At 36.0% G+C, this 27,586-nt stretch overlaps 1 protein-coding gene across 12 annotated transcripts in view; it reads left to right on the top strand.

The window, feature by feature from the left end:
- Positions 1-27,586, top strand: part of NOL4 (nucleolar protein 4) — a 394,743-nt gene that overhangs the window by 207,572 nt on the left and 159,585 nt on the right. For 11 of the 12 annotated variants that reach the window (XM_027127706.1, XM_027127705.1, XM_027127708.1 and 8 more), the window contains one exon: positions 5,349-5,632. In XM_027127706.1, coding sequence (XP_026983507.1) covers positions 5,349-5,632 — 284 coding nt within the window. Of the gene's footprint in view, positions 1-806; positions 1,035-5,348; positions 5,633-27,586 lie in introns of all 12 variants that reach the window. The other variant, XM_027127713.1, reaches the window with a different exon arrangement.

Here is a 27,586-nt window from a genome sequence, read left to right as displayed (position 1 = left end):
TCTGAATGTTTTGACTTCAAAATGTAGTCAAAGGACTAGAGATGGGAGACTATGTTGCATTTTGGGGCAAACAATAAATAGTTTTTTGGACCTTATAAGCATCTGACCTGCATTTTAGGATTAAATTTCCAAGTATTAGTCTTAAAACGAAGATGATATATATATTTTTCCTATTCATTTTTCCCAAGGCACTTGGCCTAAAGGCCATAATGAAGAGCTACTGAAAGTGAGTACAAAAGTAGGTCAGGTGCTTTGGGAGGTTTCAAATATATATCACATATATTTATACACAGAAATAGAGATATACATATACATGTATACATATATAGAGAAAATAGATATATGTATGTATATATAGAGAGAGAAAGAGATAGAGAGATAGATATACATATTATGTATATTAGTAGATATACTTAAATATACATACACCACACACTGTTATAGGTTAGTTCTTTTTATATAGGGAGAACTAACCATTGATTCTGGTGCTGATGAAACTACTTCACACAAAATGCTGGTGGGGATGTTAGAAATAATTTAAACAAATGGTATTTCTAGGGTCTGTACTATTTGGTGGAGGGAATGGGGAGTAGGGAAGGAGAAAGAAGTAAACAAATAGGCTGCCACTCATGGTTAGTGTGATAGACAAGAGCCAGGCTCACTTGGACAGCCCCCTTGGCAACACTAAATTCATCCCATCAAAACTAACCTCAGCACAAACACAACCCAAATATTCAACTGCCCTCCTGATGTCACTAGATTCCACACTACCTGTCATCATATTTCACATTCTCCTCTGTTGCTAGGTACACTGGGCACCTTAATTTCCAAAGCTCCAGGTGCTGATTTTCCTTGGGACTCAAAGACAGAGTTTTTGGTTCCAATTCTATGGTACCCAGGCTGAAATTTGAGACAAACACCATCGATCAGGGCCTGTGAACCTAAAGGTCATATCTACAGATCTAAACACTACATGTGTAGCAGCCCGGTACCCATATGCCAGCAGCCACTCAGGATGGAGCAAACTCTGTTGGGTAAGGAAGCAGATTTCCCATGTAAAGCAGTAAACTGATGTGAATTGTTATGATAAACAGGAGTCTTAGATTTGTGGTTTATAATTCTGAAAAAGTATCTTTAAGGAAGAGAGAATAAAAGCCATTAACATGGTTTTATGAAGCTAGACAATAAAAAATCATTACGGTATCCTCAATGTCTGCTCACCTCTTTATATTAAATTTTTCTAATACAGACATCAAAAACTTTGTTTTAAATTTTGATTTATGAAACAGTGGCATGTGAGATTATCAGTTCTTTTACCATTTACAAGATAAAATATGTGGATATGTATTTGTTACAAATGAGTGAATAATTAATTTGTTCTTCATGAAACGTACTGATTTACTCAGGAATGAAATATGTAAAGCTGTTGAATTTAGTTACCTTGGTAACATCTGGAGTGAACCACTCTGTCTAAAAATACTTTCTCGTTTATTCTTTATACAAAAATTATAAATACATGACTTTTATTAAAGACTCTCCTGATAAATGATGTTTCTCTTACCTGAAAAATGAATAAACGGTATACTATTTACTAATATGTATGATGATATCAGATTAAAGAAACAGATATAGCTTGTTTAATTTTTAACTATAATTGATATTGGATTTGTTTCATGCTAATGTAGATTTAGTTTTTAAATGTATCTTTAGAGTTACATTTTTTAACATATTGATAAACTTTTCTTACATGAAACTTTTATTATTTTTTAAAGGATTCTAATTCACAAATGTTAAATCACAGTTTTCTTCATGAATTAAATAATTGGACTTGAATGTGTCCATTATACTCTTCTTTGGATTTTCTTGGAAAGAAATAATCAGAAATGACCTTTCATACTTTAGCATAACCATATGACTTAGCATAAAAGAACATCCATAAAATTCCAAATTACTCATACGTTATTCCCCTAATTTTGTTTTTCAAACCTTGATATTTCCTTGTTAAAAGAATGTTATCAGTTTCTCAAATTAATAGCCATGGAAACTGCTACGTCATATTTCTTATGGCCAGTTTCCTAAATTCTCTTGTCTTCTCTCCAAATGAGGTCTTTTCTTGAACGGGTACATAAACAGAGTAATTTAAAAGTAGAATCTTGCGCTGTGAACACGTTTTAATTTTCTCACAAAATAGGTTCTGAAAATTGTTTAAAAATGCTATTTTGCTGATAATTACACTGAATGCCCTTTGTTTTCATTTTTTACTAGAGCAAGGAACCTGGGCTTTGTTCTGGACCCTTGTCTATCTATTACCAATCTTAACTGTTCTTTTTTTTTTTTCATTTTTATTGGAGTATAATTGATTTACAAGGTTGTGTTTCAGGTGTACAGCAAAGTGTTTTGGTTATACATATACATATATTCATTTTTTTCAGATTCTTTTCCCATTTAGGTTATTACAGAATATTAAGTAGAGTCCCCTGTGCTGTACAGTAGGTCCTTGTTGGTTACCTATTTTATATATAGTAGAGTGTGTATGTTAATCCCAATCTCCTGACTTATTCCTCCTCCCTACGTTTCCCCTTTGGTAACCATAAGTTTGTTTTCGATTTATTTTCTATTCTTAAGATTTTGTTTAGTCATCCACTCTTATTCTGCACTGCTGCTGTTTTAGTTTGAGCTTTCAGCAATGCTGACTTAGATGGCTTCTACATCTCCTAACTGGTCTCCCCAATTTCCATTTTGTCACCTTCATACTATTCTCATCCAAGACAGAGTCATCTCTTTAAAGCATATTTTTTTCACATCACTTCCCACAGTAAATTAAAATTACTTCTGTTGACACTCAAGGTAAAATCCAAGCTCTCTGATACACAAAACACTTATCTTCCTCCCTTTTTAGGTCTTCCTTTCTTCTGTCTCTCTTTTGCATTCAGCTCTCTACTCTTATTCCTCATGTGCCCTGCATATTCTTGCCTCTGTGACTTTGCACCTGCCGATGTCTAGGTGCGGAATGCTCTTCCCCAACTCTTCACCTGGTTAAAGCTTTGGAATTCAGCCACCTTCTTTAGAAACCTTCTCTGATGCCTTTATCCCTTGTTCTGGATTCCTTGTTCCTTTTTTACTCTGTAGTTTAGTTGAATGTTTATTTTTCTGTCTCTTTAAATTATCTGTGAACTCATTGACTCATTGAAGCTGCAGGGGTCTCTATTGGTCAAATATTTAACCCCCTTTTGGCCAAAAATAGGCACTCAGTAAATGTTTGTTGAACAAATGAATGAAGAAGTGAGCTGTACTACTTCAGAATGTAAACATTATTTCTGTGAATTTAATTGATTAGATGGCATCAAATATTTCATTACACCTTACAAAAGGAAAGCATATTTGAGAATAGCAGAAATCAAACAAAATAGTCACAAAAAATCACTGAATATTACTACTCTTGCTCACTGATATTTACATGGTTTCATTGATAGCCCTGCCCTAAAGAAAACAGTTTAATACTTTTGTCCATCATAATCCTTTAAAATTAATAGTAAATTCTTATCATAAATGTAAAGAGGAAATTAAGAGAAACAAAATTTTATTTTTTATGTAAATTTTATTTCTGACTCTGAGTACACTGTTATTGATCTTCTAAACAAGCTTATTATACATTTTAAAGCCAGAAAAGTTTTCCTAATTCTGCTTCTCCGTTTTCCCTTTTTTCTACAGTTTTTCCATTTTTGTTATAGAAAAATTATATATACATTTAATTATATATTATAAATGATACATTTTATAATACATTATAAGTTATACATAGAGTAGATAATAGAGAATATTAGAAAATCCAGTGCCACACTGTTAAGAGGACATCAGTATTAATGTTTTGGACTACAACTTTTCAGTCTTTTTGTTCTTGTGTTTATGTGTTTTCTTTTTACGAAATCGGGATCATCTCGACCACACCTTTCTGTAGCTAGTTTTTTCCAGTCAGTGCCTCATGACTCACATTTTCTTGGGTATTTAAAATGGAATATTGATTAATTCCATAATCTAAACGTTCCAACATATGTTAAGCCAAATTTTTATTTTTGATAATTTATATCATTTCTAAATCTTGTATTATAAACAACACTGATTTAACTGTCTTTTTACCTGCACAGAGATGCATGCGATGATTAAACTCCTTAGGCTTAAGAGTCTTCATAATGACTGGAGCAAAGTTTCTGAGCACTTTTAATGTTTCAGATGCATATTAAACACCCATAGCTTGTACCAGTATATACCCCACTAGCAAGGTGGAAGATGCTTTCATCAGAGAATTTTCACCAAATCTGGTTGTTCTCCCTGGAAAAACAAAAACTACTTGCAAAATAATTGGCAAATATCTTGTTCTCGCTTTTTTTTTTTTAATTTACTTTTCTCTGAGATTGCATTTGAGATTGAACTGTTTTCTTTGTTTCATCTTATTATTTTATCTTCTAATTATTTTACTTCACTTCCTGTGCCTAAATTTGCCTACTAGATTAAAAATAAGAATGGCTACTTCACAAGTTTATTGCTAAGGATAAACTACACATTATATGTAAAATTAGGTAGCACAATGCCAAGCACACAATTGGAGCTCAATAAATGCTAGTTGAGTCTATTCTCTAGAGAATGGACTTGAGGATATGGGGAGGGGGAAGGGTAAGCTGGGACAACGTGAGAGAGTGGCATGGACATAAACACACTACCAAACGTAAAATAAATAGCTAGTGGGAAGCAGCTGCATAGCACAGGGAGATCAGCTCGGTGCTTTGTGAACACCTACAGGGGTGGGATAGGGAGGGTGGGAGGGAGGGAGACGCAAGAGGGAAGAGATATGGGGACATATGTGTATGTATAACTTATTCACTTTGTTATAAAGCAGAAACTAACACCATTGTAAAGCAATTATACTCCAATAAAGATGTTTAAAACAAAAAACAAAAAAAAAACCCCACAGTATCATTTACATTAGCATGCCAAAATGAAATACTTAGGTATAAATTTAACAAAATATGTATGAGATATATATGAGGAACACTACAAAACTCTGATGAACAAAATCAAAGAAGAACTAAGTAAATAGAGACGTCTTCCATGTTCATGACTAGGAAGATTCAATATTGTCAAGCTGTAAGTTCTCAATCCCAATCAAAATCATAGCAAATTTTTAGGGGTATTGTTTATGAATATTGTTATACCTCTTGTTACATTTATCCTGTTATCATTATAAATTTTCCTTTTATCTCTTGTACCAAAAAAAAAAAAAAAATGCTAGTTGAAGTAGAAACTGATTAGCATATCAATAAAATCAAAATATAAATTTTTCTTTCCAACAGATGATTCTGCTGCCGAGAGCTTTAATGGCAATGAGACTCTGGGGCATAGTTCAATTGCTTCAGGGGGAACACACTGCAGGGAGATGGGCGACTCTAACGGTGATGGCAAAACTGGGCTGGAGCCGGACGAGCAGCCACTGAACCTGAGTGACAGTCCCCTCTCAGCACAGCTGACTTCAGAATACAGAATAGATGACCACAGCAGTAATGGAAAAAACAAATATAAGAATCTGCTAATTTCTGACCTCAAGATGGAACAAGAAGCGAGAGAAAATGGAAGCAAGGTAAGGTCATGTTACGATTTTCAAAGAACTTTTAAGTTGGTCATGAAGGTCACAAAGAAATACTTATTTATACAAGAGATAAAGATTATCGTCACTAAAAATATTTTAAACAAATCCCAACAATGGGTTACCAAGAAATTTATAATCATAGATACTGTGTGTTCATGTTATATAAACAGAATAAATTTCAGGAATAACAGTGAACAAAATGCATCCTCTCTTAGGCAAAGTGGTGGGTTTTTATATATGGAATCACTTGATTTCATGTGTCTCACTTATATAATCTTATGCATCTTGTCTTTGGGAGTTCTTTGAACTCAGATGTGAAAGTTTAGCTCTCAGAACACAATTCTGAACTATAAAAAATCACTAGTTTCTCCTTGATTGGATAGGCGTATGTGGCAATAAAATTTCAATTAAATTCTTAAGTTTGCTTTAGAGACCTGTGGACTCCAGTCAGTAACTTACTTCATGTGCATAGGAGAAATGTGTCAGTTTTCTGGATGAAACGTATAGATCAAATAACTCCTTGAACAAACAATTTAACATAAACTGTGTTATACAAAAGACAGAAATGTGTTTCAGATATATTATCTAAATTTCTAGATTCTTTATATCAGAATAAATTACAATCTTCCCCATTCCCAATGGATTTATTCTTTAAAACAATAAGCTATATTTCTATCATTTCGAAATAATTCAATCTGATGACTTTGCTCTACAATTTTTGAAGGTATGCTTTTGAACGCATGAGGATTTTTATAGCGTATACATTTTGACTCCCTCCACTGCTCGCACTTCTAAGTTAGAGCTGTAGAATTGGTCTTTTGAAATAGATCCTGAAAGCAAAATGTCTTAATCTGGATTAATTTCTGAATTTACTAAAGCACTGTGCTTTCTAAATTGGCTCTATTTAAATCCGATTGCTTGCCTGACGGTGTGTTGTTTTATCCTCTTTTAAGTAAGTTACTGGACATTATCAGACTCTTAAACACTTCTGCCTGAGGAAGCCTGTTACAACTTTTGCAGGGGTAAATGCACAGTACTCTCTTTGGTGGTTTAAAGCCAGATCATACAAACACAGGTGATTTTATATTCGCTAACATGATCTGAATCCCCATGTTACATTTTACAGAACAAAACGACCCTTAAGTTTCCCTGCCCTCCACATAACCCTGTCTTTATAAAACTTAATCACAAAATGTCCTTTTAATGCTATATATCTGCAGAAATTTTTTTCTAAAATCATCCAGTGGTTTGCTCTTCTCTTCTTCCCCCCCCGTTCAATATTGCCATAGGAACCATGCTCATTAAAACACATTCTTCCATACATTAGACGGAATGAAGTTACTTTCCTACCTCTTTCAAAATGAGACTATAAAAAGCACAGATTGATTGAGCTGTGAAGAGTAAGATGGGAAGTGGACCCGGGGGAGAAGGAGGCACCTCTGAGGAAGAAGGTTTAATGGTTCGGTTAAAGAACAGCTTCCATAGCTGACTGAGAAGTAGCCAGAGAGACAAAAGACAAATCAGAAGGGCATAGTGTAGGAAAGCTAAGCAAAGTCCATCTTTCAAGAAAGAGAGCAGTCAGCTTTGATAGACACTGCTAAGAAATCAAATCAGATGAAATAGAAAATAATTGAATTCGTAAGAATAGTTGTGGCAGCATGTTGGGACCGGAATCCAGAGGGAAGTTTTTCAAAAAGGATATATTAAATACCTGTCACACTTACAGCAATGGGTAGATAATAGAGACAACTCAAAGACAGAAGAGTCTTTATTCTTATGGCTCTTAATACAGTCATGGTAAAGAGAGTGCATACGTTACCAAGTGCAATCTCGTACTGCTCACCGCACGACAGTCCAATAAGTTGAGGTATTGGGGTAAGGAATAGCGACTTTGTTCAGAAAGCCAGCAGACCAAGAAGATGGTGGATTAGTGTCCCAAAGAACGATGTTAATCCAAGTTAGAATTCAGACTTCTTTTATACTAAAAGGGGAGGGTGTATGGTTGGTCAGTGCAGACTTCTTGGTGTGGGAATCCTTTGTTCTTGTAGCTGTCCAGGCAGGTCCAGTCATAAATGTTATTCTCTGTTCTGCAACTTTTTATCTCTGTATGAATGGAGAAATGTTATACCTTTAAAATTCTCAGAGCCTTGAGAATGGGCTATCCTGTATATTTCAGGCTGTAGGCAACATTTTTAACTTGTAGCAAAAACAATAGAACAGGAAGGTTAAAGTAAAATAAACAGATCCAGTATGGAGTCAGATTTGTTCTTCCCTATTACACATATACACAGAAAAGTTTCTTAGCAAAAAAGTAGGCAAATATCTATTCCTGTGTTAAAACATGGAGAGTTCTGAATAAGAATATACTATTTCTATTGAAGTAATGAAGAGGGCTTCCTTCACAAAGTGAGTCTTGTACTTTGAAGGAATTGTAAGACTGCCATTTTTCAGAAGGATTCTCTTATTAGACACTGTGAAGGACCTGGAATGGAGACAGGAAGGGTGAGTGGCCTCCTAGACTAGGAAACTACTGTCCATTCCGAGATAGGTATGACTTCATAACATGGTATATGAGGAAAAACCCAATATCATTATGCAAGGTAGACAATTTGCCACCAATTAATTTATTCACCAACTATTTATCGAGGAACTCCTACATGCAAGGCACTGTTAGAGGAAGCAAAAATATGAAAATGAGCAAAGCAGGGTCCCTGACTCTCAAAAACATATTGTCTATCAGGAAAGAGAAGCAAACTTGTAATTATAATCTGATTCCATAAGTAATATGTTGGGCATATGGCAGGGTGACATGAGAGAGCAGAGTTGGGACACCCATAGGACCATGATGAATCTTAAGGAAGACTTTATAGAGATTGATGCCAGGGATAAGTGTGAAGGGCAAGAAGTGATTCAGATGGGGAGGATTATTTATGGTAGAATATGTTTCGAGGCCTAGAACAGTGAGAGAGTACTCTGAGCATGGAGATTGGCAAGGAGCTTAGCATGGCCGCAGTGGAGAACGTGTGGAGGAATGGAGGATAAAGAGGCTCTATCATGAAGGCTTTGTAGGCCGGTTTAAGGACTTTGGATTGTATCCTATAGGTGGTGTTTAGCATGATAAGGTTATGGTCAGCTTGGAATTTTAGAAAGATTATTCTGGCAACGTTGTAGTGGATGAATACAATAGGGACTAGGAAAAAAAAGACAGAAAATGGTTAGAGAGTTATTGTGGCAGTCCAGGAAAATTATAATGCAGAGGCATAGTAAAAAAAGTAATAACGAACATGATACTTTTGTTCTTTTGACACTGTGTCTGCAGGACTACCATATACAGCTCCATAGGTTGTATATTGTCAAACTCTTGGGAATGTCTTTCACATAGATTACCATATGAATGGCCTCTTTACCTCTGTACATTCCATTAGGATGTAAATTCTATAAGAATGATGTCTACCTTGCTCACTGCGGTATGTTTAGCACATGGCTTAATATCTGGTACATAGTAGTTTCTCAAATATTTTGGAGAAATAAAGTTTTACTGAATGTGGAAAGTGAAGCAGAGAACATTTTGGTATGACTCCAGGATTTAGGGTCTTGTTTCCTGAGTAGATGGTAATTACATTTACTAAGATTCAAAATGAGAAACATTTGAAGGAAGCTGGTTTGACATATAAAGTTTATGGTATTTATGCAGTATCCATTAGAGATGTTTAATAGGTATTGGGGACATATGTTTCAGCTTAGAAGAAACATCCAGGTTGGAGAGAGAGACATTTGAAAGATTTCAGAGAAGTGCTGCTAGAAGCTGTTGTGGTTGATAAGATCACCTCAGAATTACATAGACTAAGGATAGAGGAGCTCAAAATATATCATCCTGCAGAATGTAAACCCATCAGGAACAAGTGGCATAGAAGGAGTTTGTAGGGAAAAAAGAACCCCAAAAGAAAATGAAGGCAGCCAGATAAGAATAGGGGATATTTTAGAAGCCAAAATACAGGGCATTTCAAAATTGATGTAAGTGGTTAAATGGAGTAATCCTTAGGTGAAGCGACATAGGTCTAAACCTGGAGGATGTTTAGGAGAGTTAAGGCTTAGAGTATGGTTCAAAACCCATGGCAGAGGAAGAATTAGCAGAGTTAGTGGGAAATTGGATTGAGGTTAGTTGTAGAGGCTGGGTAGGAAAGCTGAATCATTTTTATTGTGAAGGAGACTGTATCTGGAATTTTGCTTCAGGAATTCTTCTTGCAATCCAACTCTAAACGCAGAGTGCCACAAGGCTGTCAGGTGACCTTCATGTAAAGGTTTAGCAAACTCATCTGTTCAGTGGTACCTTTTCAAGTCCTTAGGAATGTTTCATCAATTCTGTGCAAAGTTATAAAGTGACACTATTACCAATTCTTTCTTCCAATATTTTTGAGGCTAGCCTCTGTTTTACCTTGGAGAAATATAAAAGCCTAATTATGTAGTATCTCTGAGAAACTTAGATTCCAGTGAGTTTCATATTGACCTATTTCACAATTTTATTATGAAGAATATCAAGCAAAAATGATTATAAAGCATTTTAAAAACTTAACAGTGAATAGAAATGCTTAAAAAGAATAGCTGAACTGGACTAGGCCATTTACAAATTGCTTATTATTATGCAAAGTCACTTACTGGACTAGCTGAGAATCATATTAACCAATCTAAAGAAGAAATCTATTGCATGAAAAGAGTTTAGGAGTTATTTATTTGCTACTTGCAGATGGCCACATTTTTAAAGGACAACTGATAACATTAGAGCCCCAGAAGAAAGTGGAAATGTTGATTAAGAGCTTGGAAAATAAGACTCAGGAGGAAGCATTAAGGGACTAGTTATATGAAAAAAGAAAGGCCAAGAAAACCCAAATCTGGGTATAGATATGTTCAAAATTATTAATAGATGAGAACAGAAACAAACCTAGAACTCTAATGGAGGGAAATACATAACTTAAAAACGTGTATCATAGATGTCTTTTTTCTTTTTGGTTTTCTCTTTTTCTCTTAGTATCTGTGACCCAGCTGCATTTTACTTAATATGGTAAAATATTCTGAATCAATCCCTGAAAGAATAATCTTTCACGTAATAACTGCAGTAGGAAGGTAATTATTGTTTGAGGGTTAATGTGTCACTGTAGTTGCTACATATTTAGTTTTTGGCTTAGTTCCCAGGACCCTTCAATCTTCACTTCACTTAAAAATATGTTTTTCCTCAATGTGGCCCATGTGACATCATTTTCAATCTTTCCTTTAAATTTTTATCAAAATGGATATTACCATTCAAATTAAAGTTTATAAAATATTTCTCACAATTACCATTAATAATTGCTATGTGATTTTATTTAGATAGGATGAATGGAAGCAGTTGGTTTTTTCAAAATATCTCTTTGAAATATTTAGGTGTAATGAGATTGCCTTTGAAACATAGGAATGGTGGATTAACTTTTGGAATAATATTATTTTTGTCTTTGTCATGTGGCTATTCCAGCTTATTGTTGTTTTAATTTGATGATTTTCAATTTCGGGCTTCTTGGTGTTGTGTAAAGATTTTTGGCTCAGATGTGGTTCAGATAGAAACAACAATATATATTCAACAAATGTGCCTAATATGTGCTAGGCATTAGCCTGGGTGCTAGAAGGACAAAGAAAAAAAGGTCTCCATCATTAAGAACTCACATTTTAGCCAGAAAGATAGACACATAAATAAATAGGTGTATTATAACAGGGAAATTAGTTTGTATGTGAGAATGCCTTCTAAGCCTATTAGCCATGCCTTGGAAAGTCCTCAAGTTAATTCGTAACAGTTAGGTAGGAGATAGTCACCTGGTGAAGGGGAGAAGGGAATTCTTAATGAGAAGAGCATTAAGTTAGTGTTTAGAAATGTTGAGGGTGGAAGTGGTGAGAGATGAGTCTGGAGAAGTAGTTCAGGTGTAAGATTAGGGTAGGCTATGAATGCCCTTTTATTGCTTGAACTTCACTTTGTAGTTTACAAGGAATCACTTTAGGATGTTGGATAGGAATATAGCATGGTCTGATTGTGTTTTGGGATTCATCATTGTGGCATCTTTCTTACAAGATGGCTTTAAGTGGCATAAAAAGGGAGGAGGCTGTAAACAGAGCATGAGGTCCTGCCTTAGTGAGGTGGTAGTAGGGATGAAGATGAAAGCAGAGATTTAAGAAATATTTAGAACGTTAAATGGACAGAATTGCATGTGAAAGAAACTAACAGCCACAGGATAAAGGGATGATGACACTGGGATGCCATATCAACTCTAATAATGATGAACACTTGTGTAAAGCTTTCATATTTTTAACTTAAACCAATTCATTGTATCTGATAAGGAGAGAACGTGTAATCACCAGTCTCATTGAAACATAAGGGCATAGATTTTAGTGGATGTTATACTATTTAACTGAAATTAACTATATATCAATAGTTACTTAAGCGGTAGAGCTTAGTATTGAACCCAGATCATCTGAAACCCATGTGCTTTTCACTACACCCACATTGGCTGATGCTGTGTAAGACCAGTTATGTTTATGGACCCATATGGAGGCTATGACGGGCAAACAATTCAGAGAGGCAGAGATCTAGTACAATTAGCAGTTAGTTACTTGATAAATGGCAAATACTTGCAGTGACATTTCTTATACGAATATATATTTTTTGCTCTTCTTTATGAATTATTTTACAAAATGAAAATAATATACCAGATGCCTCTGTTGAAAACCTAAGCAAGTCTACAAAATATCCATTTATTGTTTTAGTGCATGAATGTAAAAACAAATGGGTAGGAGCTGACTGAGAGTGGGTCTTTAAAAAGCCCCAGGGTAAAATTTAAGCTTAAGTTTTACTAGCTACCAATTTAAAATAGTATTCATGTAATATATATGTATATATACACATACATATATACCTATATATTTACATATGTGTTATATAGATAGAGTGTATAAAACACACACATATAGTGTATTTTATTCTTACAGGTTGCCTGGACTTCAGTTCTGCTAGTTATTGGACATATTTGTCCTTCTGTTCTTAGTACATTTTGTAAATCAAAAGATATACAAGAATGATATAGTATAAATTGGTTTTATACTATCCTATTTGCAATCTAAATTTAAAAGTATATAATGCTTTTGTGAAAAAATGCTTGCTTTGCTCATAGACTGTAAAATTATTTACACTATAGAAAAATTCAATCTTTAAAATCAGGAACCACGTCATTTTGCATTTGAAGAAATTGAGATGAACCCAACTGACTCCTACCACCCAAATCAGTGTCCTTTTGAATTCTTATGCTGTCTTGCTTACTGTTATATATGCTTATATTCTTTATAAGTTATTACAGAAAAACGGATGGTAGAACTACCATTTTTGAGTGCCTGCTATGCGTGTTTCAGTCCATGTTAGATCATTTCACACTTGTTATCTCAGGAGAATGGAGAAGGCAAAGGACTTTTATAATTTATATCCTGAAGTATGCAAAGTGAAGTTGATTTTAATTTCCCATACGCAGCAAAATATCAATTTTGAGTTCCTTTCTAAACATTTAAGAGTTCAGTTGGGTCAATACACAATCTCAACTGATCCTTCAGCCTTCGATTCCATACATTCATAAATAATCTGGTTAGAATGATAGGTTGTATCTGTAACCAAAGTACAAAAAAAAGAAAATGGACCACTTGTCATCTTTGTGTTTATTTGATGGTTCATCAATAGCTCAAAAAGAAACAAGAGTCTTATTTTGTATGTTTTTGTGTTCAGTGTTTTTTGAGGTTTCTGGAGGATATTTTCTTATTTTGTTTTATCAGTGTATGTGTGTTTGTCTGTTTTACTTATGTTCTATCAGTTGGAATAATATTAAATAGTTAAAAATGTAATTTGGTCTGTCGGTGTCTTGAGAGAATGGTAGAGGAACCCTAAGAGAAAGAAATGTAGTTGAAATACCCTGCAGTGATTTATACATGTCTCAAAATAATGGATATTAAAAGCATTCCTTGAAACACTTGCCATTGACCCAAATTTGGGGAAAGAATAAAAGAAGAAAAATTAATGCCGGAGACAGAGAGCAGTACATTCTGATTTGTCTCAATATAATAGCTTATGATTTTCATTAATATTAAATATTTGATGAGTCTTAAATTATACCCCCTAAGAGCAACTATCTGTAGCCTCGTTATTAGTATTTTTTAAATATTTTTGAAATGGAGATCCTGGAGTTAGCTGGGGTCAAGAGGGTAACTCAGATAACAGAGTTAAAAAGAAGAGAATTAAGTCATTAACTTGGTCCCAAAGAATAATAATGGCAGGTAACATTCATTGAGTTCTTACTATTTTCCAGGCACTCTTCTAAGAACTAGCTCATGTAATCCTTATAACAACACAATGGAATTAGGCTCAGTTATCATTCCAGTTTTTCACATATGGAAAAAACTAAGACCCAAAGAATTTATAAATATGGCTATACTAAGAATTTCTATAATTCGGATTTGAACCCCAAATCATTTGGCTCACATTTCAACCACTACAGTGTAAGTTGAGGTCATGGGGTAGGGTCTGAAAATGAGCAAAAGCAAATTTGACTTAATGCTGAGACCCCTAGCTGCTATTTTATGGTTCACAGTTGTTCCCTGATCGGGAAGCAATACTGCAGCTCTGTGACTTTGAGCATCTATACTTTTTAAGCCTGGATACTTCATCAGTAAAATGCGGATAATAATACTTAACCTGTAGGCAATTGTGAAGATTGAATAAGGCTGTGTTCATTTTTCACATAAATGCACAGTAAACGGAATTGCTGTGGTGAATGTTTTTGACTCCAGAATTTGAGGCTTAGCTAAATCTTGCAAAAATGTTCTCAATTCATAAATATTTATTTGGGGAGTTGAATATCCATTTTTAATAGCCTACTAATTACTTAACTCAGATTGATGATTTGAAGAAGCATATTTATTTCAACTAGTGTGTACTACTTTCCTTTTCTTCCTCTTTTTGTCTCCTTTTCCTTATTTTGTTTTAGTTACACTTATTTTCCAGGAATCTAGAATATATAATACATTCCCAGAGGCATTTTACAGGCATTTATTCTAGGACCCATTTCTGGGAATTTATAACATGTACTCATAGAAATAGATCCTAGGATATCTTGGAACTGCTGCTTATTAAAATCTTTCCTGACTCTGTTGGAATTTGTCCAATTCAAATGTCACCTTCCTTCTTAACACCTTCCTTGATTACCTCAACCAGGAAAAAAATCTCTTCTTTTTTCAACTTTTAGAAGGTTGATCCATGAAGAATGAGGACGAGGTGGTGGGTGACGGATTGTGTGGTCGTACACTAAAGTGATTTACATGCGTGAGGCTTGCTCCCTACAAAATGTTTGTTGAAGGGAAAAGATACAGTGATGTGGGAATATCTTGTATTGATCTTATTCTACCCACTTTCTCGCAGTAGCAGTTTCCTCACATTGTATCTTGGCTTCCTTGAACTCCCCACAGTGCAACTGACTCTGGTCTTAATATGAATTAATGGAATATGAATATGTCCTATTCCAGGTAATATGTATACAGTCTTACCTCTCTGGGCCAGAGATTCTCATTTGAATATTTCACAGTAAACCGTGACTCAAATGGATATGACACCAAAAGCACAAACAACCAAAGCAAAAATCAATAAATGGGGCTACATCAAACCTAAAAACTACTGCACAGCAAAAGAAACAATCAACAAAATGAAAAGGCATCCTGCCAAATGGGAGAACGATTTTGCAAACCATGTATCAGAAAGGGTTAATAGCCAAAATATTGGGTTGGCCAAAAAGTTTGGGGTTTTCCGTAAGATGTTACAGAAAACCCCGAATGAACTTTTTGGCCAAACCAATAAATGAAGAGTTCATAAAATTAAGTAGCAAAAAAGGAAGGAAGAGAAAGAGGGAGGGAGAGAGGGAGGGAGGGAGGGAGGAAGGAAGGAAGGAAGGAAGGAAGGAAGGAAGGAAGGAAGAGGGGGAAGGAGCAATCTGACTAAGAAATGGGCAGAGGCACTAGATAGAAATTTTTCCAAATAAGTTATCCAAATGACCAACAGGTACATGAAAAGATGTTCAACATCACTAATCATCAGGGAAATACAAATCAGTTTTCAGTTAACAGCAAAACTAAAAGGAAAGCACAGAGATTTCCCATATACCCCTTGTTCCACACATGCATAACCTCCCCCATGATTAACATCCCCCACCAGAGTAGTACATGTGTTACAATTGATGAGTCTATGCTGATACATCATAATCACCCAAGTCCACAGTTTACCTCAGGGTTCACTCTTGGTATTGTATATTCTTTGGATTTGGACAAATGCATAATGACAGGCATCCATCATTATGGTATCATGCAGAGTGTTTTCACTGCCCTTAAAAATGCTCTGTGCTCTCCCTATTCATCTCTCCACCACTTAAGACAGGCTTTTAAAAACCAAAATTAACCTGTGATATTTATTTCTACATTTTAATTAAAATATTATTCCTAGTGTTAGCTTTCTCATCAGAGATGCTGCTATAATGCTGAAGTAATTGTCTTTAGGTCAGAATTGTCTGAGTCACCAAATACTCCTCAGTTCCTGTATGGGCAGAGTACTATAGACTGTGGAAGCTATAGAATTGCTTCTGAAGGAGCTATTACATAAACCAATTAAAAGGTGAAAATAGATGAATGTCCATCCTTATGTGCAAAACTGCTCTGTGAAAACACAAAGGAATTGAAGGTTTCATGGAGGAAAGCATTTATATGGACCCAAAGAATAAGGATAGTTATGATGAGAGAAGGTTAAGGAGCTGAACAGAAAGCAGAGAATAAAGTCACAAAAACAAGAATATGCCAAAGTGATCTGAGAGCAAATAACCTTGAGTTTGGATGGACTAAGGAGTGCATAAAAACGAGTCAGGGCAGACATTTCCCAGTCCTAATGTGTGCTCCTTCGTTGGTGTCCCTGAGCTTGGGGAACCATGGGAGAATACAAGCAGCCGAGCAGCAGAGTGATGCACTGACTGAGCCTTGGGCAGGAGGATGGATGTGTCAGTGCTACAGGGAATGGTTTGAGGATGCTGGAGACAGGAGGTGGAGGGAAGCTTTCCCGGGGAGAGGTGCAGGGGCCTTTGCCGGGGCAGGAGCCATGCCAGCCTGTTTTGTGCTTAAGGCATTTCAGATTCTAAAGGGTCAGTTAGGCATGAGTGGCTGCCAGGTGGAAATGTGAGGCCAACCTTGAGGAGAAAGACTAGAGAGGAAAGAAGTAGGAGTCATCCACACAGTGTCAGCAGGAGATCAGGTAGGAAATTGGCAACCAACAGACCAGAGCCTTTCTCTATGGGCTGCAAGAAGAGAGAACAGGGAGGAGGGGTGGAGATGAAGCTGAGAGCCAGAAAACACAGAGAACCTGGCCTGTCCAGCCCCATGTACGAGAGGGAGGCGATGGATCATTTTCAAGGTGGATCATTTGGGGAGTTGGAGAAGGGAAGGAGCCATTGACTTGGGTGTCCCTAGAGGCCTTCCAGAGGGCAGTTTCAGCTGAGTGGTGAGAACAAAGGCAGATCTCAGAGAATTGAGGTGTGAGGCAACATATTGTTTCCTTATAAAAGGGTTCATTGGATTTATATGATTTTTAAAATTATATTTGGTTAAAATAATTGTATGATTATAAAAATGAAATATAAGTTCAAGTTAATATTTCAACATACTGCCTTAACATTGGCTTTTCAACCAAATTCAACAAATTCAGATTCGAGCACCAATTACATACTAAGCACTAAGATTGCTGAAATGAAAAAGATATAGATCTTCTCTCCAGGGGCATCAAGAAAAGAGGAGAGACAAACACATTACTATATGATAGTCTGCTGAGTACAGTCATTTAAGATTGAAAATAAGTCACATGTGTAAGTGGGTGATTCATTTTCTTGAGAGGAGAGGTAGGAGTGGAAGATTGGGGTGGTCAGGAAAGATTTTCCTGGGAACATCCTATTTTGCCTGAGTGTTAAAAGGAAAATAGTTTTCATCCAGAAAAGGGAAGAAAAGTGATTCAGACTTTTGCAGTTGACTAAACTGTGAGGGCTTGGACAGATTACTTAATCTTGCTTTAATTCAATTTTACTTACCCATAAAATGAGAGAATAATCCTTATTGCTTAGAATTCTTCATTTAGACATATATATTTACTGTTTTCTATGGACAAAACTTTGAGTTAAATGCTAGGGATATGGGAAATGTGATGAATGCCAAGTAAAAGAAAGAAACTGGAAAATGTGATGAACACCAAATGAAAAAAAGAAACTGGAAATGTTTCTTTTGTCCTAAGACAAAAGAAAAAGGAACTATCGTTATTTGTATTATGATTGTAAATGAATGAAACCATGCAGTAGGTTAAGCAATTAAAGTAACAAGAAAGGATCTTTCAGCAAGGAGGAAAATGTGATTCCATTTGCATTTTAGAGAGCCAAATAGATAGTATGCTCTTCTAATTCACTAAGGTATTTTAAATGGTCAAAGTGCTGGATTTGCAAAAGGGATGAAGTAAATAAACTTTATTTCATCCATCAAACAAACATGTCTTGAGGGTCTACTATGAGTCAGGTACCATGCTAGACTCTGAGGATGCAGAAATGAATAAAATGTGGTCTCTTTTCTAAAAAGCCTAAACCATGAATGAGACAGTTACATCAATAGATAATTATCTAGAATAAAACACGTGGAATAATAAAAATATTCACTGGGCAGCATACTCACATGAAAGAGTTTCAGAGCACTGGAAAACATCAACAAAAGTCAAAAGAGAATCATATACTTTAACACTTGTCCTCAAGAGGTTCCTCAGAAGGGTGGATTCAGAACTAAATTGTTAAGTGCCAAAACCAAAATGTAAAATAAAATTGTGTCTGTACCTCTTGCAAAAGTATTATTATGCAAGGATACAAAGAATGAGCATGAATGAGTTTTCCTGGGGATATTATTTACTTCCAAAATATTTCCTACAAGTAAAATAAAGACAGTTAAACATGTCTATGTTAGGAAGGAATGATCCCAGCCCAGGTTTTTACCTTAAGTATGATGCATGATTATTTTAGACATTAACTTTAGTAAATTTTAAACAGTAACTTTAGTCACTTCTTCATGGAAGTTTCATTAATCTACAGTGATCCAAAGTCATGCTTTGACTTCATTTAATGAGTGAGAAGGTAAATGGGGACTTAATTTTTATGTGTTAGAAGTTTTTATTTAACACTTCTTTGGATGCTTAAATATATTTTTTGAATTTTAGAATTTTATTTTTTTATACAACAGGTTCTTATTACTTATCCATTTTATACATATTAGTGTATATATGTCAATCCCAATCTACCAATTCATCACACTGCCCACCCCCCAGCACTTTCCCCACTTGGTGTCCATACGTTTGTTCTCTACAACTGTGTCTCTATTTCTGCCCTGCAAACCAGTTCATCTGTTCCATTTTTCTAGGTTCCACATATCTGCAATATAAGATATTTGCTTTTCTCTTTCTGACTTCCTTCACTCTGTATGACAGTACCTAGATCCAGCCACGTCTCTACAGATGACCCAATTTCATTCCTTTTTATGGCTGAGTAATATTCCATTGTACATATATACCACATCTTCTTTATCCATTTATCTGTCAATCGACATTTAGGTTCTTTACATGACCTGGCTATTGTAAACAATGCTGCAGTGAACATTGGGGTGCATGTGTCTTTTTGGATTATGGTTTTCTCTGGGTATACGTCCAGAGGTGGGATTGCTGGGTCATATGGTAATTCTATTTGTAGTTTTCTAAGGAACCTCCATACTGTTCTCCATAGTGGCTATATCAATTTACATTCCCACCATCAGTGCAAGAGGGTTCCCTTTTCACACCCTCTCCAGCATTTGTTATTTGTAGATTTTCTTATGATGCCTATTCTAACTGGTGTGAGGTGATACCCCATTGTAGTTTTGATTTGCATTTCTCTGGTAATTAGTGATGTTGAGCAGCTTTTCATGTGCTTCTTGGCCATCTGTATGTCTTCTTTGGAGAAATGTCTACTTAGGTCTTCTGCCCATTTTTTGATTGGGTTGCTTGTTTCTTTAATATTGAGCTGCATGAGCTGTTTATATATTTTGGAGATTAATACTTTGTCAGTTGCTTCATTTGCAAATATTTTCTCCCATTCTGAGGGTTGTCTTTTCATCTTGTTTGTAGTTTGCTTTGCAAAAGCTTTTAAGTTTCATTAGGTCCCATTTGTTTATTTTTGTTTTTATTTCCATTATTCTAGGACGTGGATCAAAAAAGACCTTGCTTTGATTTATGTCAGAGTGTTCTTCCTATGTTTTCCTCTAAGAGTATTATAGTGTACGGTCTTACATTTAGGTCTCTAATCCATTTTGAATTTATTTTTGTCTATGGTGTTAGGGAGTTTTCTAATTTCATTCTTTTACATGTAGCTGTCCAGTTTTCCCAGCACCACTTATTTAAGAGACTGTGTTTTCTCCATTATACATCCTTGCCTCCTTTGTCATAGATTACTTGACCATGGGTGTGTAGGTTTATCTCTGGCCTTTCTATCCTGTTCCATTGATCTATATTTCTGTTTTTGTGCCTGTACCATATTGTCTTGATTACTGTAGCTTGGTAGTATAGTCTGAAGTCAGGGAGTCTGATTCCTCCAGCTCCATTTTTTTCCCTCAAGACTGCTTTGGCTATTCGGGGTCTTTTGTGTCACCATACAAATTTTAAGATTTTTTGTTCTAGTTCTGTAAAAACTGCCATTGGTAATTTGATAGGGATTGCATTGAATCTGTAGATTGCTTTGGGTAGTATAGTCATTTTCACAATATTGATTCTTCCAATCAAAGCACATGGTATATCTCTCCATCTGTTGGTATCATCTTTAATTTCTTTCATCAGTCTCTTATAGTTTTCTGCATACAGGTCGTTTGTCTCCCTAGGTAGGTTTATTCCTAGGTATTTTATTCTTTTTGTTGCAATGGTAATAGGAGTATTTCCTTAATTTCTCTTTCAGATTTTTCATCATTAGTGTATAGGAATGCAAGAGATTTCTGTGCATTAATTTTGTACATGCAACTTTACCAGATTCATTGATTAGCTCTAGTAGTTTTCTGGTGTCATCTTTAGGATTCTCTCTATATAGTATCATGTCATCTGCAAACAGTGACAGTTTTACTTCTTCTTTTCCAGTTTATATTTCCAGCTTATATTCCAGTTTATATTCCAGTTATACTTATATAGGAATATAAACTGATTGCCATTGCTAGGACTTCCAAAACTATGTTGTATAATAGTGGCGAGAGTGGACATCCTTGTCTTGTTCCTGATCTTGGAGGAAATGCTTTCAGTTTTTCACCATTGAGAATGATGTTTTCTGTGGTTTTGTCATATATGGCCTTTATTATGTTGAGGTAGGTTCCCTCTATGTCCACTTTCTGGAGAGTTTTTATCATAAATGGGTGCTGAATTTTGTCAAAAGCTTTTTCTGCATCTATTGAGATGATCATATGGTTTTTATTCTTCAATTTGTTAATATGGTGTATCACACTGATTGATTTTTATATATTGAAGAATCCTTGCATCCCTGGGATAAATCCCACTTGATCATGGAGTATGATCCTTTTAATGTGTTGTGGGATTCTCTTTGCTAGTATTTTGGGGGTTTTTGCATCTATATTCATCAGTGATATTGGTCTGTAATTTTCTTTTTTTTGTAGTATCTTTGTCTGTTTTTGGTGTCAGGGTGATGGTGGCCTCATAGAATGAGTTTGTTCCTTCCTCTGCTATTTTTTGGAAGAGTTTGAGAAGGATGGGTGTTAGCTCTTCTGTAAGTGTTTGATAGAATTCACCTATGAAGCCATTTGGTCCCCAACTTTTGTGTGTTGGAAGATTTTTAATCACAGCTTCAATTTCATTACTTGTGATTGGTCTGTTCATATTTTCTATTTCTTCCTGGCTCAGTCTTGGAAGGTTATACCTTTCTAAGAATTTGTCCATTTCTTCCAGGTTTTCCATTTTATTGGCATAAAGTTGCTTGTAGTATTCTCTTAGGATACTTTGTATTTCAGTGGTGTCTGTTATAACTTCTCCTTTTTCATTTCTAATTTATTGATTGAGTCCTCTCCCTCTTTTTCTTGATGAGTCTGGCTAATGATTTATCAATTTTGTTTATCTTCTCAAAGAACCAGCTTTTAATTTTATTGATCTTTGCTGTTGTTTTCTTTGTTTCGATTTCATTTATTTCTACTCTGATTTTTAACATTTCTTTCCTTCTGCTAACTTTGGGTTTTGTTTGTTCTTTCTCTAGTTCCTTTAGGTGTAAGGTTAGATTGTATATTTGAGATTTTTCTTGTTTCTTGAGGTAGGCTTGTATTGCTATAAACTTCCCTCTTAGAACTGCTTTTGCTCCATCCCATAGGTTTTGGATCGTCATGTTTTTGTTGTAATTTGTCTCTAGGTATTTTTTGATCTACTTTGATTTCTTCAGTGATCTCTTGGTTATTTAGTAACGTATTGTTTAGCCTCTCTGTGTTTGTGTTTTTTATGTTTTTTCCCTGTAATTCATTTCTAATCTCATAGCGTTGTGGTCAGAAAAGATGCTTGATATGATTTCAGTTTTCTTAAATTTACTGAGATTGATTTGTGACCCCAGATGTGATCTGTCCTGGAGAATATTCTGTGTGCACTTGAGAAGAAAGTGTAATCTGCTGTTTTTGGATGGAGTGTCCTATAAATATCAATTAAATCTATCTGCTCTATTTTGTCATTTAAAGCTTGTGTTTCCTTACTAGTTTTCTGTTTGCATGATGTGTCCATTGGTGTAAGTGAGGTGTTAAAGTCCCCCACTATTATTGTGTTACTGTCAATTCCCTCTTTTATAGCTGTTAGCAGTTGCCTTATGCATTGAGGTGCTCCTATGTTGGGTGCATATATATTTATAATTGCTACATCTTCTTGTTGGATTGATCCCTTGATCATTATGTAGTGTCCTTCCTTGTCTCTTGTAACATTCTTTATTTTAAAGTCTATTTTAAAATCTATTTTATCTGATATGAGTATTGCTACTCCAGCTTTCTTTTGATTTCCATTTGCATGGAATATCTTTTTCCATCCCCTCACTTTCAGTCTGTATGTGTCCCTAGGTCTGAAGTGGGTCTCTTGTAGGCAGCATATATATGGGTCTTGTTTTTGTATCCATTAAGCGAAACTGTGTCTTTTGGTTGGAGCATTTAATCCATTCACGTTTAAGGTAATTATCAATATGTATGTTCCTATTACCATTTTCTTAATTGTTTTGGGTTTGTTTTTTTAGGTCCTTTTCTTCTCTTGTGTTTCTCGCTTAGAGAAGTTCCTTTAGCATTTGTTGTAGAGCTGGTTTGGTGGTGCTGAATTCTCTTAGCTTTTGCTTCTCTGTAAAGCTTTTGATTTCACCGTTGAATCAGAATGAGATCCCTGCTGGGTAGAGTAGTCTTCCTTGTAGGTTCTTCCCTTTCATCACTTTAAATATATCATGCCACTCCCTTCTGGCTTGTAGAGTTTTGGCTGAGAAATCAGCTGTTAACCTTATGGGAGTTCCCTTTTATGTTATTTGTCATTTTTCCCTTGCTGATTTCAATAATTTTTCTTTGTTTAATTTTTGTCAGTTTGATTACTATGTCTTGGCGTGTTTCTCCTTGGGTTTATCCTGTCTGGGACTCTCTGTGCTTCCTTGACTTGGGTGGCTATTTCCTTTCCCATGTTAGGGAAGTTTTCGACTATAATCTTTCAAATATTTTCTCGGGTCCTTTCTCTCTCTCTTACTTCTGGGACCCCTATAATGCAAATGTTGTTGGGTTTAATGTTGTCCCAGAGGTCTTTTAGGTTATCTTCATTTCTTTTCATTCTTTTCTTTATTCTGTTCTGCAGCAGTGAATTCCACCATTCTGTCTTCCAGGTCACTTATCCATTCTTCTGCCTCAGTTATTCTGCTATTGATTCCTTCTAGTGTATTTTTCATTTCAGTTATTGTACTGTTCATCTCTGTTTATTTGTTCTTTAATTCTTCTAGGTCTTTGTTCTTTAATTCTTCTAGGTCTTTGTTAAGCATTTCTTGCATCTTCTCAATCTTTGCCTCCGTTCTTTTTCCGAGGTCCTGGATCATCTTCAGTATCATTATTCTTAATTTTTTTCTGGAAGGTTGCCTATCTCCATTTCATTTGATCTTGTTCCTTCCTCTGGTACATAGCCCTCTGCCTTGTTTGATCTTGTTCCTTCCTCTGGTACATAGCCCTCTGGGGTTTGATCTTGTTCCTTCCTCTGGTACATAGTCCTCTGCCTTTTCATCTTGTCTATCTTTCTGTGAATGTGGTTTTCGTTCCACAGGCTGCAGGATTGTAGTTCTTCTTGCTTCTGCTGTCTGCCCTATGGTGGATGAGGCTATCTAAGAGGTTTGTGCAAGTTTCCTTTTGGGAGGGACTGGTGGTGGGTAGAGCTGGGTGTTGCTCTGGTGGACATAGCCCAGCAAAACTTTAATCTGCTTGTCTGCTGATGGGTGGGGCTGGGTTCACTCCCTGTTGGTTGTTTGGCCTGAGGCAACCAACACTGGAGCCTACGCGGCTCTTTGGTTGGGCTAATGGCAGACTCTGGGAGGGCTCACACCAAGGATTACTTCCCAGAACTTATGCTGCCAGTGTCCTTGTCCTCACAGTGAGACACAATCACCCCCGCCTCTGCTGGAGACCCTCCAACACTAGCAGATAGGTGTGGTTTAGTCTCCTATGGGGTCACTGCTCCTTCCCCTGTGTCCCGATGCGCATACTGCTTTGTGTGTGCCCTCCAAGAGTGGAGTCTCTGTTTCCCCCAGTCCTGTCGAAGTCCTGCAATCAAATCCCACTAGGCTTCAAAGTCTGATTCTCTAGGAATTCCTCCTCCCGTTGCTGGACAGCCAGGTTGGGAAGCCTGACGTGGGGCTTAGAACCTTCACTGCAGTGGGTGGACTTCTGTGGTATAAGTGTTCTCCAGTTTGTGAGTCACCCACCCAGCAGTTATAGGATTTGATTTTATTGTGATTGTGCCCCTCCTACCATCTCATTGTGGCTTCTCCTTTGTCTTTGAATGTGGGATATCTTTTCTGGTGAGTTCCAGTGTCTTCCTGTCAATTATTGTTAAGCAGTTAGTTGTGATTCTGATCCTCTCGCAAGAGGGAGTGAGCTCACATCCTTCTACTCTGCCATCTTGAACCAATCTGGATGCTTATATTTAATAATACATTTTTGGTGCTGTCTTACATTTTATCCATTATTTAACAAATATTTATCGAGCCCCTCCTGTGAGCCATGTGTTGTGTTGGCAATTAGAAATATAATGGTGAAGAGGACAGAGGCGGTGCCTGTTTCTCAAAGGCTGGTTGTTCATTAGTGAGAAGTTAGAGGTAGAATAGGAGGGTATGGCATAGAAGAAAACTAGGAGATGCACCGATTTGAATTTGAGGAGTCATTTGGATTTGAAGAGTCAGGACTTTCTTTGCAGAAGAAATATATCTAAGTAGGTAACTGAAAAATAAGTAGGAGCTAAACAAGACAGAAGTATTGCATTCTATACTAAAGAACTGGTTCTAGGCAGAGACAAGATTTGGAGCCGAGACAGAGCATGGCAACTTTGAGGAAATAAAAGAACTTCAATGTGGTGGGAGGTTGGGTTATGGGGGACATACTGGCAAAGATGAGTCCAAGAAAGTAAACAGGCCACATTCCAAAAGTCCTTGTTTATGAATTTGGACATTGTCACTACAAGGGTCGTTAATCAGAGTAGCGACATAATATGATTTTCATTTTTAGACTATTTTAAACTATTGGGTCTGGAACTGAATGAACCAAGGTGGGATCAAGATCATCTCAAAAACCTGTGAAATAACCCAAGTAAGTTATTTTGGTGACCTGGTTTCTGGCATGGGTACCTGGGTAGATGGTAGAAGAAATCACTGAAGCAGGCCTCTGTGTAGATGTCACTGTCCCCACAAAACTGTTCTGACACCTGGTTTGGGGAAATTTGCCTCTTCTAATTCATGCCCCCATAGCCCTCTGCTCCTCTTCCTCCATTACTTAAATATTGTGTTTAATTTCAACCTTAGTGCTTAGCATTCTCTATGAAGAAACCTGAGTTCCATCCTCTTAGAAATACCATCTTTGAATATCCTCTTCCTGGAATATTTGCTATGTCTACTATCTTCATCCTAACCCAGTCCTCCCACCCCAAGCGCACACACACGCATGTGTGCACACGCACATGTGGACACACACACACATCCCTTTGACCTGGTATGCTTCTACCTATTTCATACAACTTGGTTTAGGGCTGTGAAATCTTGCCTGATGCAATGAATGTTACCACATTCTCTTGTCTCTAAGAACTGGTATATAGTTCTAAATGTTATTATATTTCATTTGCAATGTTAGGTTCTGAATATTCCTTTGTATGTTTTTCTCCTGTATTGGAACAGAGAAGAAACATACATTATTCATCTCAGAAGCATAAGCATTTAGCACAGTTTCTAACAAGTGTTTATTGAATCAGCTAGACCAGCTGGAAGTTGGTGGAGGGCATGTTGTTCTTAGCTAATATTGTGCGTATGAAAAGAAAAAAGGATGAGGGCAATTAGGAACTTTGGGATTATCTTGTAGAAAGAACCTACAGTCAGTTTTTAGAGAATTTAGTTAGTATCATTTGTGGTGTTAAAGAGGTGGTACTTGGAGATGCTACTCTTCTCAGGTTTATTCGGGAAGAATTCAATTAAAGAAAAGTTGTATTTAATTGTACCCTGCTATATAAAAATGATTAAGCTTTCTGAACCATTTGGCTTATAGTCACGAGGAATAACTGAATTAAAATAATTCTTATTTGTGCTGAGATTCTTGATGTATGTAAGATATATTGTCCTGATTTATAAAATGTAGGAATATGTTTTTCCTTATGATTTAGATTATCATTTTTCTGTGAGGAACTCACATTTTACAATTTAAACTTTTTACATAGTATTTTAGCTATACTTTCTACATTCAGGTTTATAGTTCCTTACTTTTAGGAAATAATTTCAGTATCAAATCACCATCTCTCTCAAAGTCATTGTTGAATTTTAAGAATGTCTTTGTTATGACAGCATTGTCACTATTCCTGAGTAGAAAAAATAGAAATTAGCGTTTGATGATGTCTGCAGAGGAGTTTCCAGGCACTGAGAACAGACACAGACATTATCCTTCCCCCGAGAAGGAGCACACATTGTCAAGTGCTCACATTGTCTTGAGTTTTACCACCTTGGGATTCTTTGATTTAATTTGGTACCATTATCAGATCTCAAGAGCGTGCTGGGGACTTTGAGCTCTTGAACTAATTATGGTGACACATCTCTCCCTATGAATTTTGCCAAAGTTTAGTGGAAAATAAAGAAATTATTATAGTAAAAAAGGACTAGTAAAAAGCCTACATAGACTTCAATCGTTTTAGTCCATGATAATTATAATGTAAATATCTAGAGAGCAAGAACACTATTTTGTTCATATTTAAATTCTAAGTTCCCAACAGTGTTAAGATCATGGTAAACTATTTTATATGATTTAAACAAATTCTGAATTAAACCAGGCTGCAGTAATACCAAAGAGCAAGTTGTGTTCTGTAGGCACTTTTGCCTGGCTTTTTGCCCTTTCAGCAGTTAACCAGGTCTTGAACAGGTTGACTATAAGGTCCACATTATATTTTTGAAATTGCATTATTCGTGGACAGTCAGAATAGATACTAAATGCATGGTCCTGTCCCCAAACTATTTCTTGTCTATCTAATCCTCATTTCTTGGCTGAGAGATGTTCCACGTTGATATGACAATTGAATAATCGTTATCCTAG

The sequence above is a fragment of the Aethalodelphis obliquidens genome, unplaced genomic scaffold (assembly GCF_003676395.1).
Source record: "Aethalodelphis obliquidens isolate GAN/ISIS:26980383/991018 unplaced genomic scaffold, ASM367639v1 scaffold32, whole genome shotgun sequence".
Lineage (NCBI taxonomy): Eukaryota > Metazoa > Chordata > Mammalia > Artiodactyla > Delphinidae > Aethalodelphis > Aethalodelphis obliquidens.
This window is presented reverse-complemented; position numbering and strand designations above follow the sequence as displayed.